Source organism: Oryctolagus cuniculus, chromosome 15 (assembly GCF_964237555.1).
Source record: "Oryctolagus cuniculus chromosome 15, mOryCun1.1, whole genome shotgun sequence".
Classification (NCBI taxonomy): domain Eukaryota; kingdom Metazoa; phylum Chordata; class Mammalia; order Lagomorpha; family Leporidae; genus Oryctolagus; species Oryctolagus cuniculus.
The window spans coordinates 11,867,569-11,879,773 of NC_091446.1; the positions used below are offsets into that span (position 1 = coordinate 11,867,569).

At 44.1% G+C, this 12,205-nt stretch overlaps 1 protein-coding gene across 3 annotated transcripts in view; it reads left to right on the top strand.

Moving 5' to 3' along the window:
- Positions 1 to 11,509, top strand: part of CACUL1 (CDK2 associated cullin domain 1) — an 81,337-nt gene extending 69,828 nt beyond the window's left edge. For 2 of the 3 annotated variants that reach the window (XM_051824215.2, XM_051824217.2), the window contains exons 7-9: positions 1,378 to 1,516; positions 6,811 to 6,854; positions 7,230 to 11,509. In XM_051824215.2, the coding sequence (XP_051680175.1) occupies positions 1,378 to 1,516; positions 6,811 to 6,854; positions 7,230 to 7,420 (374 nt within the window). In that variant the 3' untranslated portion in view covers positions 7,421 to 11,509. Of the gene's footprint in view, positions 1 to 1,377; positions 1,517 to 6,810; positions 6,855 to 7,225 lie in introns of all 3 variants that reach the window. The other variant, XM_051824216.2, reaches the window with a different exon arrangement.
- The last annotated feature ends 696 nt before the right edge of the window (positions 11,510 to 12,205 follow it).

Genomic DNA, 12,205 nt, shown 5'->3' on the forward strand with positions numbered 1-12,205 from the left:
TTTGAATTTTTATTCGATTGCACTGTTTTTAAACAGTGGGTTTACTGAATTATAAACAATATTTATATTTGTACAGTTTTTGTTATGTGCAGCCCAAATATTTTCCAAGAGAGAAAACTTGAAAAGGCTAGATTAAAACAATGCAGAAGGGACAGTAGTCCTAGCTGAGGACCCCCAGCAAGGAAGGGGAGTGCTGGTTTCATCCTGCTCTCCACACACATGGGCATTGTTTATATTTTTCATTTATTTTAGTTCGAATTTTCTTGAGTACTAACAAGGTGACTTAATTCTGTTCACTTTTTTTCTTGTGAATTATCCAGTCTTGTCCATCACTCATTTACCTGGACTTTCTGGATTGTAGATTCTTTATAATAAATGTGCTAGTTTGTTTTTGTCATATCTGGTTCAGATATTTTCCTGTGACTTCTCTTTGCCTATTTCTTTTGTAAATATTATTACCTTCATCTTACTCTTAATAATTTGATAGCCACTTAATTCTCTTTACTGTTGTATCTATTTAATTTAACATAGAAAAGATTTTTTAAATATTATTTATTTATTCAAAAGTCAGCGTTACAGAAAAGAGATATAGAGGCAGAGAGAGAGAGAGAGAGAAAGAGAGGTATTCCATCTCATGGTTCACTCCCCAAATTGCCTGCATTGGCCAGGCTGGGCCAGGCTGATGCCAGGAGCTTCATCCGGGTGTCCCACATGGGTACAGGGACCCAAGGACTTGGGCAATCCTCCACTATTCTTCCAGGAACATTAAGAGAGAACTGGATTGGAAGTTTAGCATCCGGGACTAGAACTGGCACCCATATGGCACTTGTATGGGCCTGCAGTGCTGGCACCAGCCCCAAAACTTTTATTTCTAAAAAATACTAACCAGTTATCTCCACCCCACTTAAATGTTCAGCCCCTTCCTGCCAACCTCTTTGTGTTGCCTCTTTTTTTTTTATACTTCTTATTACCTGTTCTGGTCTGTTTTCGGACCATTATAATGTTTTCATTAATGGCTGAGAGGGCTGGTGTTTCCACCAGTCCCCTTTTTATCAAGACCCCTCCTACTCAGAACTCTTTGGTAATCTCATTCATATTTTCCTCCGTATTTAGAATGTTCAACAAGATTGAAAAATTCCTACAGATTTTCACTATTCTGTTAAACCAGTGAAATGTAAAAAAGCCAGTTTTCTTTATACAGTAAATTCTTTTCAGAAAGAAAAAATAACTTGTTTTATGCTAGATTTGGAATGCTTTAATTCCCCCCACTTTATAGATTTGGTTTAATAAATATTTTTGTTCCTTGAATAAAACTTCTATTTTGTGTGTCATTTAGTTTGCATGGTTTCTCTGATGAATCTTTTTCTTCCCTCACAGAGTGGGTTCAGATGGCTCCAACTCTTTTTTCTAAATTTATTCCCAACATCCTCCCTCCAGCGGTGGAATCTGAACTCTCCGAATATGCTGCTCAAGACCAGAAGCTGCAAAGAGAACTCATTCAGAATGGTTTTACAAGGCAAGTTGGCTTTTCCTCAGCGACAAAGCGTCCGTTCCCTGCCCCAGGGCGACTTGACTGACAGGGAGGGATGCCAAGTCCTAGGAATGGAAAGCGGTCGTCCAGGAGGCTGTGCGGCTGCTGCTGGGAGAGCTCAGCTCACTGGCTCCTTGTCCTGGCTTTGGTGTTTGGACGCGCCCCTTCAGCCCCTGGGTTTTGCAGAAAGGGTTTCTCAGGGTCAGCACGTAGGGCGGGCGACCTCTGAGAGCTTCCCCAGTGTGGGTTCTCTCATACGAGGCCTGCGATGATGTGCTTTGCAGGCTAAACTAGCAGAGTGGCTGTGAGTTCTATGTTTCATGTTTTTGCTTTCTGCATACTTACCTAGAACATTTTCTTCCTTTGCTCCCTTGCTTTTGTTATACACATTTTACTAATTTTTGCAATTTTTTATCATGGTCACATTCCAGAAAATCTTGCAAAGTTCAACTATAATAAGTTTTTTTTAAACTATAATGAATATAAAATTCTTGTGATTCTCTGTAGGAAAAAACCTATTATCACCAGATCTTTAAGGATGCAGTAATATTGTATATTTTCAGAATCTGGACTCTTGGCACTTGTACATATCTTTACCTTTTTGAGTCCTTGGCATCAAGGAGAGAAGTTGTGGGAAGGAAACTACGTGGGTTGTTTTAGGTATACCTGTATCCACATGTGGTAGGGGAGTGTTGACTCACATGCCTGGCTGGGGCTAGGGATGGACATTTGTCTCTCAAAGTTTCTGAAACCAAATTAAATTTCAGGAAAGCTGGCCTTGACCAGGTTCAGGTCAGTAAGTCTCCAGTTTCAGCGCAGTAAGGAAGCAGGTGGTTTTTTTTTTCTTGGCCCAAAGATTAGCATTTATTCCTTTTTTGTTGTGGCAGCTGTGTTTGTGTGGGGGCACTGAATAATCCACTGATAGCTCTTCTGGAAGGGCTCAGAGAAGCTGTGTAGGCAGGCCTGGGATTTCTGCTTTCTTGTGGTTAGGGAGAGGAAGGACCCCTTGGAAATCATAGAATGTAAGTAGCTAGTTTTCCTGTAGAAATAGAGGGTATTCTTTTCATATACAGAATGAGGCCATTCAATTTATGAGGCTGTGTTAATTTTACTTATTCAGTTTAGAAGACTAATATATGGTTCAAAAATAAAAGTAAAAGTACACATTGAGAACTTTTGTTCCCACCTGTCTCCATGTCTCTACCCTCTTGAGTAACCATTAAGTAATTATTTCTGGTCTTTTGCTATTACACACAGTCTTACAGTGAATAACCTTGAATATGCATAATTGTTGCACGTCTGTCTCAGAGGTGGAGTGATGGGGTCCAGAGTAAATGTAGTTGTGATTTTGATCAGTATTGCCCAGTTACCCTCCAGGGAGGATTGTGGCATTTTGCATATCCACAAACAAAGCTTAAAAATGTGTGTTCTTCATGGCCTTGCTTGTACAGAATGTTGTGGCACTTGGATTTTTGCCAGTCAATCAGATATTAAAATAATCAAATTAGTTTAATTTTCATTTCTCTTTTTATGAATGAGGCTGAGTGTGTTTTCCCATTTGCTTTTCTTTTTGGACAAACTGCCTGTGTATGTCCTTTGTTCATTTCCTATTTGTTTTTACTATCTTTTTTTCCTTCCCTGGTTCTGTCCACAATTAGGCAGGCCCTTGTTGGGTTGGCCCCTGATGATGGCACTGCTCTTGGCAGAGTCCCAAGGCAGGACAGAGCGTTGCTTGGCAAGAGAGAGGGAGCACATGCATCTGTGCTGGGTCCGTGTGGTCTATTAGAAAGCCACCAGGGTTTCCAGGGGGCTCCACCCGAAGGACCCAGTCCAGTCCAGTTACCCCCCAAAGGCTCACCTCCAAACACCATCACTGGGCTAAGTTCCCGTACTCTCAGTACCATTAACATAAGACTTATCACATGGGCCTCTGGGGGATGTACAGAATCCAAACACAGCAGTAAGTGAGTGATGTTTTTAGGCTTGCCATAATTTTGAAGTCTTTTATGCTTTTACTGATATTTTATATGAATGTTTGCTTTTAATTTTAGAGCTGAGTTTACTATAGATATTTCTGAGAGGCAGTGTGGGAATGTAGCTTTGCGCCTTTCTGGGCATCTTGAGTATACCTTCAGAACAGAGTGTGTTTGAACACAGTCAGTGACATTGTCCAAATCCTGTTGGAACTGGAGGGAGAGAACAGGGGACAGGACTGCTCGGTGTGTGGTAGCTCTTTTGTCAGGTTTGCTTTGGATGAGGTGAGCAAGTGACTCCATGAGTAGCCTTAGGCAACATTGCCTTTGTAGTGAAGGGCTGACAGGGCACTGGCTGGTTGGCCAGCCAAGGCCAACTCAGTCGCATTGAACAAGTGCCTGGGTTTCTTGGTGTAAACTGAGTTTTGGTGCTCTTAGTGGAATTCTGTTACACAGCTTCTGGCTGAGATTTAAATGTTAAGCAGTATTCTAAGAGGTGATAAAATGTTTTACTTTGTAAGCTCCCTACTGGGTGATTTTTATAATTACATCATATTGTTATTATAGATTTACTGTGAGGGTTGAACCTGCCTCATAAACTGCTCTGACAGGTGCTTTGCAGAGAAGAATGTCAACACTGCTGTTCTGTGCCCACTGCTGAGCTCAGCCTTCGCAGTCAGAGGGATGTGTGCGCAGCATCCTTGGTGGCTGTGGAACTGCCTGTCCTCCCTGGTGCTTGAGGCTCCCTCCCTCTGCCCTGTCGGCCTTCCTCCCTTCTTGGCTGGATGGCGTCCACTGGTAGGAAAGAAAAAAACTGGAGACTGAAACACAGGCTGTTTAATAAGAATGGTATTAACCGACTGCTCTGATAGGTGTGCTCATTTCATGGTTCCTGCCTCGCCAGCCACACAAGTCCTGTTCAGTGTTGGACACTGCGTATTTATTTAGGAGGCTTTTCTCTGAGGTAGAGATCCTGAACAGGCAAACAGTGGCTTTTATGTGAGTGACTCAAAGTAAGTCCCTGAAGTAATGGGTGGTGTTGTCAGAACATCCTGTCTTGCTGCTGGTGGCAGATCTCATTTGAGGGGGTGGGGCTTTATTGAAAGGTGATCTTTGGGCATGGGTAGGCTTATTTTGAAACTAGAATTAGCAGGTAAACAACATTTTACTTCTAAGCCATACCTGCAAAATTGAATGGATTGAAGAGAGTGACAGTTGGATATCATCATATCACGGTAAGGAGCTTCTGAAATTCAGGACCTCAGCTCGGCCTCCTGAAGACAAGCTTATGGTCCCCTTCGGAGGGGACCAGGTAGCTTTCACCATGTTAGAGATGAAGTGCTCCATCTGAGCCGGGGTTACCCACATCTGAGGAACAAGACACGCCTGTGGACTTTCTCACTTGGTAGCAGGGTCTGGTTTTGAGGGCTGGCCTTCTGTACTTGTAGGATCACAGAACAGCTTTGGCAGCCTCTCAGGTACTTGTGAAGAAGTGGGTAAAGCTGTCACCTACAGCGCCAGCATCCCATATGGGCTACAAGTCAAGTCTGGAACTGGAACTGGTGCCCAGATGGGATGCTAAGCTCACTGTGCCACAATGCTGGCCCCTCAGTAATTTTTTAATTCACCAAATATTTATTGAGTGTCTAGTAACGTGGGAGGCACTTGGTGAACAAATTCCTGTTTTCATGGAAGTTACATTGTGTTGTTGGGAGATAGATAGTAAGAGTAAAGTATAATTTCTGGTAGTGAGTGCTGTTAAGAAAATTAAACAAAAAGGCATTGAGAGTGAGTGGCCTGGGCACAGTGAGTGCTGTCCTGGCTAACTTGGTAATGGGCCTTCTAAGAAGGAGTCATTTCAGCCTGGTTGAGGGCACCTAGAAGATGATGATATGGTAAAGTGGCTGCCTGGGGGAGGCAGGCGTTGTAGGCAAAGATAGTATTCAAAGGTGCCAACCTGTCCAGGGACAGGTGAGAGCTAGGGAGGCTACTGTATTATGCACAGGGGTGGAGTGGTGGAAATGAGGTTGGCGATGGAGGCAAGAGCCATGTGCCAGGGCTGGGAGAAACTGTAAGGGGAAGCCACACAAGGGCTTTAATTGGAGCTGTGAACTGATCTTATGCTACAGTAGAAGATCACTCAGGCTCTTGACTAATACTCAGACTTGTGCAGTTGGGTCAAGGAGGGATGTTAATGGCTAGGATTCGGCTTGTAGCAGTGGAGTTGGTGAGAAGTGTTTGCAGGCAGTATGCCCCCGAGTGAGGGAAAGAGAGGAATCAAGGATGACTTTGGATTTTGGCCTGAGTCCTTGGGTCAGTGGTGGGGCCCTTTATTGAGATGGAAGACTAAGGAAGGAGTGGCGTCGGCATTGTTCTCTGGCCATGGAATATTTGCAGTGTGTCTAGACCTTCCAAGGGGAGATGATGCGGCAGTTGGACCTGCAGATCTGCGGCACTGGGAAGAAATCAGAGCTGGAAATACAACCTGGAAACCACAGGCTTGGGAGAGCATTTAAAGTCGCAGGGTGACAACCTCCATCCTAGACTAGAGAAGAATGTGTATGGAGAGGAAGAGATGGCCCAGGTGGAGTGCTGGGCAGAGCAGCATGCAAGGCTGAGATGGGACAGCAGGTGAGGGCAGGTCCCAGAAGCCTCCGGAGGAAAAGTGGCTCAGAAAGGGAGCGCTCAACTGCATTCATGCTGCTGAGAGACCGGGAAGGCAGAGCTTGTGAACTGGTCATTGCTGCTCATTGCGTGAGCATTAGCAATTGGATTCCGGGTGAGGAGCCAGAAAGGCAACACTAGGAGTTACAGGTAGTACAGAACCTTATCAGGACCCATCTTTCCTGGTTCGGTTAATACATGTAAGGGTTCATGTTCCGCCACTCACAAAAAGTGTTAAGGTACATCAAGGTTCTGAGATTTTTTTAAAGACTTTAAGCAGTTTTTGGTTTCACTGAGCTTGTAAGTTATCTTCTCCTGTGGAATTACGCAGGGCCCCACAGTGCTGACCGCAGAACTCAGAGTCATTTTGAGAAGATTAGTGTAAACCGAGTTCTGTGTCTCATTGTAAACATGGGTGTAGATGACCCTTCTCCCATTTACTAGCTTTCTGTATTTGAAAGACTGTACCATTTAGCTAACACGACTCTGCTTAGGTTTAATGTCTATTTTAAAACGGTTTGCTGGGTTAGAACTAAAATATCAGCTGCGCTTCTGTTGTCTGTGCTGTCAGCTCCCTCTGCTGCTTTGGTGCGTGAAGAGTCAGATTGTCAGCTCTGTGACTGCTGCCTTTCTCGTTTCTAGAGGTGACCAGTCCCGGAAGAGAGCTGGGGACGAGTTGGCCTATAGTAAGTAATGGCGTCCTGTCGTCGCTCCGTGCTCTGTGGTGCGTGTGCGGAGTCTGGGGCCCGTGGCGTTCTCAGAGGCACCGTGATGCTCAGCCAGGCCGCCCTTCTAGCTGTGACAGCCCTGCAGTCCAGTTGGTGGCGCTGGTTCTCTGGCAGATGCCGAGAGGCCACCGGGTGCTTTAGTCTCACCCACAAGGGTCATGACCAGTCTCACTTCCCGATAATCCTGACACCTTTCCACATGGTTTTGAGGTTCATTTTTTTTTTCCAAGTGCTCTTGAGAAGGGTGAGAAATGAGTGCCAAGCAGGTAGACCCCGGCCATTCTCAAGTGCCATCTGCCATGCATCCTTCTGTGTGGTGTTTTTTTCAGACAGCTCGTCAGCATGTGCAAGTTCCCGGGGGTACAGATAGTGATGGCGTGAATGTTCTTCCCTTCCTGAAAAGAGGACACACTGGAGACTGTATTCAGAGCACAGCAGAGCCTGCGACACTCCGGAGCTCGGGCACAACGCTGTTCTTGGAAGAGGATGCTGGACTTCTTACTTTGGTTTGCAATTTTAAATAACAAAAAAACTAACAAAAAGCAAAAACATAAAAACACTTGCTGCTAGACTTGGGGGTGATTTTGAAATGGGACAATCTTTTAATGAGTTTACTACAGAGTCTGTAAGTAGCAAGCATCTTGGAAAGTGACCCTTGCTAAGTGAAATCTGACAGCCAAATTCTGTAGCTTCCTCCAAAAATATGAGCGGAAGAATCTTTTTCTTTTTCTTTTTTTTTTTTTAGCACTTGTTTTGTTCATGTGTGGATTTGGTATTTCGGCAGATTGATTTCCCATGTCAAGATACCTTTTGCTTTAAAACCAAACAGGTCATTACAATACAGTATTTTTCACCCATAACCAAAACAACTGCCTTTAAAAGAGTTGGTCTTTGTTTAGCATTAGAAAGTCTCGTAAGAGGAAAATGCTAACTCTGCTCCCCCCCATCAGGTCACAGTTTTTGCCTACTCTGTGCCTTGAGCTTTGTGCACTTTGCAACTGCGTGACCATGTTGTCACGCTTCCTGGAGAAGTTCTGGTGTCCCAGACAAACCCACCGACTCGTCAAGTGAGACTGTGGCAAGATGCTCCTTCAGTGGGAGGATGGAGGGGTGTTCCGCAGCGGTCAGGCTTCCCAGTGCTTCGCCAGGACATGCTTGTGTTGCTGTGGGGACCAACTCTTATAGAGCATTTCCTTTCCCTCTGTCACTTAGCAGGATTTCATTCGCTGCTGCTGTGGCGTTGGCCGTACCCTAGTCTGGGGGGACGGGGCTTCATGAAAGCTCCCCTCTTAATATTGTTGAGAATTATCCAACCATCAGAGCCATTTCCTGTGATCTGTGGGAAGCAGAAGTAGTTACCAAATCCAAATATAACCAGTGGTGTGGGGCTCCTGCTCATTTGTGTTTTAAATGGGTGACGTAAGTACTAAAGAGTCTGCGGCCTGCGTCTTTCATGTGTTGTGTTGAGTCTAACAGGGAAGAAGCAGCACTGCTGTTTCAGGGCCGCCTTCCAGCTGTGGCAAAGCTGTCTTCTGTTCCCCACACTCAGTGCTAGTCCAGTCTTCCCAAAAGTCTCTGGGGCTGTTCTAGTGGTTTTTGAAAGACAAAGGAAAATAGAAAGACGTGGAAAGGGAGGAAGATGCTGTTCTCAGTGTTTTTGAATCTCGGTTGAACACGGGCTTCACTCCTGTGGGCTACATCAGGCTAGTAATATTGACCTCTTGAGGGAGCTTGGGACGAGGGTGGGTGTAACCGGGGGCACTGTCAACACTTGAGACTGTGGGTTGTTCACAGACCTGCCTCTGTCCACTCAGCTTGGTGTTCTTTGGGAGGTGGCGCAGTGAGAGAATTAGAACTGGGATATTGAAAAGAAATGGGTCCTCTAATAATAGAAAACCTTGATTTGTGAAACTACCACACAGAGAAGCCCACAGTGAAGGTTGTCCGATGTACGTGCTTACAACCAGAGCTGGTGGAGTTTGTGGAAGACTTGAATTGTACTCAAGTATGTGAGCATCCTGGGTTGTTTTGATGGACACTGAACTACTTGGAGAACACAGACAGGTTCTCACTGTCACCTGTTCAGCCTGATTTGCTGCACCAGTAACATCCTAGTGTGGAGGAGGAGTTTCATTTTATCATGAAGTCCAAATTTTACTTTCTCAATGGAAGGCTTGCTGCAGACTTAGAAATAACACCCGAACTGAATTCTCTCCTGAGTGAATATTGTTCTGAAAGAAGTAAAGTGGGAATGTTTCTTTAAGTGTAGATGAATCCTTCAGTATGTTCATACCCAAATGCTTTTTTCTGGGAGAGAGCATTCTTTTTTTTTTTTTTTTTGGCCAATAACAGAAGAACTTTCCCTATAAGGCATTGTATTATATGAACTGGCATTAAAATCTTTGGATGTTTTTGCATCAAGTGAATAGAGAAATATGTTCTTTTTATTGTTTGTATTAACAAAAAGTAGACAATGTACGGTTTGCGAAATTTAACTTTTCTAAGTGTTTGTACAGTGGCTATGAGAAGAGCTGTGGCTTGGTCCCACAAAGCTGTGGTTGGAAAAGGCACCTCTCCCCGCACTGTGTCTTGCTTGTTACACACCTTGACCCCACGAGGTACTTGACAGTATAAAGAGCCCATTTTTTAAAAAAAATTATTTTAAATTTAAAATGACCTTGCTTATTTATTGGGTTTCTTGGTAAAATTCTTAGTTTATAACACGAAGAGATGAAATTGCGTCCCCAGTTGCATTGACGAAGCACTGTTTGCCAGAGGTGTTGTCTTCCCGTGTTGACTTGTGTTCTTGTTGCCAGCACGGTAGGCAGTTACCCATTCCCGTTAGATGCTGTCTTCTGTATGCAATCATTGAAGGTCTAGATTATTGAAGCCAAAAAATTGTGCATGCAAGTGGATTGGTTAGTTGACACATGTAATTGATTTGGCTAAACTGACTGATCTGTGTATGTGCAACCTGAAACTGAACTGTTCAGAAGAAAACCAGGTCAATCATCATGAAATAATGACACATGGAATGCTTGTTTGAGAGATGGTATGAATTTTAAAGGTTGGCCTTAAGCTTCAGCCGTGGTGTCATCTCATGGCCTCTGCTGTCACAGCTGTACCCAACCCGACAGGAATTACTGGAAGCAAAACCTGTTGGGACTCTTAGCCTGACAGTTCACAGGCAGGGTTAATGGTAACAAACACAAGCCTGGATTCATGTGTTGTGCACTATTTTGTGGCAAATTTATTTCCGTCCCTTTTAAAGTTTGCAGCGGTTACACTCCCTTCATGGGGGTCTAGGACGAATATTAATTTGTGGGCAGATGAGATTGCAGGAGAATGATGTCTGTGGCCATGAACACTGCCTCGCGTTGCCAGTGGTCACACCTGTTCCTCCCCTTGCGGCACACCAGGCTTTCTTTCCAGTTGCAGATTTGCACACATAAGTAGTTCCTCAGGAAGAGTTTGCACTTGGATCACCTTGCAGTATTTGTACTGACCAAACAAGGGATCTGAAGGTTTTTCAGCACAAAAGGATGACTGCAGAGCTGTGGTCTGTACACCTACTAGCAGAGGTAATGGTGATCTGGCAAGCAAAATTGGTTTCTGCAATTATGGAGTGAGCAGGAGCACTTGTAGCATAGTATTTAAATAATTCTGTTTAATCTCCCTGTAAACGACCACCCTTCCAGATTTTGTTTTATTATTGAGGCTGACTGTATTTTCTTATTCTTTCTTCTTCCCCTCCCCCCGCCACCATGGCAGTTAATTATTTTTATGATTATTATGCAGGAGGCATTGCCCTTGAGCTAAATGCTTAATCAGCTATTATTAAAGTAATGGAGTATTGTTTTATGAATATACACTAATCTGAGAAATTAAAAAACTTTATAACTAAAAAGCAAAACAAAAAAACCTATGTTAGCTATCCACTCATTGTTCTGGGTGTTTGATGTGATTTTTTAAATGGTGTCTCATTGAGCTTTTTAGGAATTTTTGTTTTAATCCAAGTCTAGGCCTCTTAAGGGGACATCAGAATTCAAGGTTAGATGTGAGTCCTTGACTGACACCTCTGAGAGATTTATAGGACCTTTCTGGTTGTGATTACGGTTTTCAGTGAACTTGCAGGAGATGAAGTTGCCTTTTCTCAGAGGTTAGAATGAGGTCATGAGAGCTGGTGCAGAAATGCTCTCCTGTTAAATTTCCTGTTGGGATTTGCCTTCGTTTCTGGCCACTAGAGTTTGTGAAAGGAGCCCTGTTTGTTTCCAAGGGAAGTGATTCCTCTTCTGTCCCCAGTGTTCATCACAGCCACCGACACCTTCCCTCCTCCACTAGCCAAGAGAGGCCTGTCAGGACCCCTTTGCAGAGCTGAGTGGCCCACAGGGGCATCCACCATTTCTGCTTATGTGGACGGAGTGGCCTCGGGAGAGCTCACCAGACTCCATCCCTACAACCTTCCCTGCTGGTTGGAAGTTATCTTCATTACTGGTTGGACTTGCATTGTTTAGAAACATGTTAATGGCTTACTTCTGGAAAATTTATAGTGTGGCTCTGGGGTTAAGAATTCTGTGGTTTGGAAAAAAATAAATATTTTTTATTGATTCTCACATGTCATTTCCATGTTGTGACTATGTACTAAATACAATAAGACTGTGGGTATATTCTCTTTGGAGGGTGTTTTCTTGTTTGTTTGCTTGTTTGTTTTTTTCTTTTCCAAAGATGTATGTATTTGTTTGAAAGGCAGAGAGAGAGAGAGAGGTCTTCCATCTGCTGGCTCACTCCCCAAATGGCCACAGTGGCCAGGAGCCTGGAGATTTTTTTTTTACAGAGGGCAGTAAACTTCTCTCAGTAGTCCCATTTGTCACTATGACAACCATGCCGTTGAGGAGAAGTAATTTAATGTGCAGTTGTAGGGAGCTACAGCTAGAAGTGGGAATGCTTTTGAATGATCTGGAGATCAAATGCAGGCAAGAGGCTTTGCCACCCATCAGCACAGCCAGAACAAGGCGAAGCAGTGAAGTCTGATCCCGGGGTGTGTGTGTCACAAGGCCTGGGGAGCTCAGAACAGGGTGTTCTCAACATCAGCTCTTCACTCAGACAAGAAGGAAACAAAATGGTGGATGAAACTCTCACTGACCTGTGGTACAAGCCACTGGCTTTGGCTCTGACCTCTGGCTCTTGGTAGATTTTCAATCACTCCTTCTGTATTAGGATGTACTATCAGTCTTAAACATTGGGGGTAAGGAAGTAAATCTTGTCTGGATGTCCTTGGCCTTGTTATGTTGTAAGTCTTGTCCCTGGCC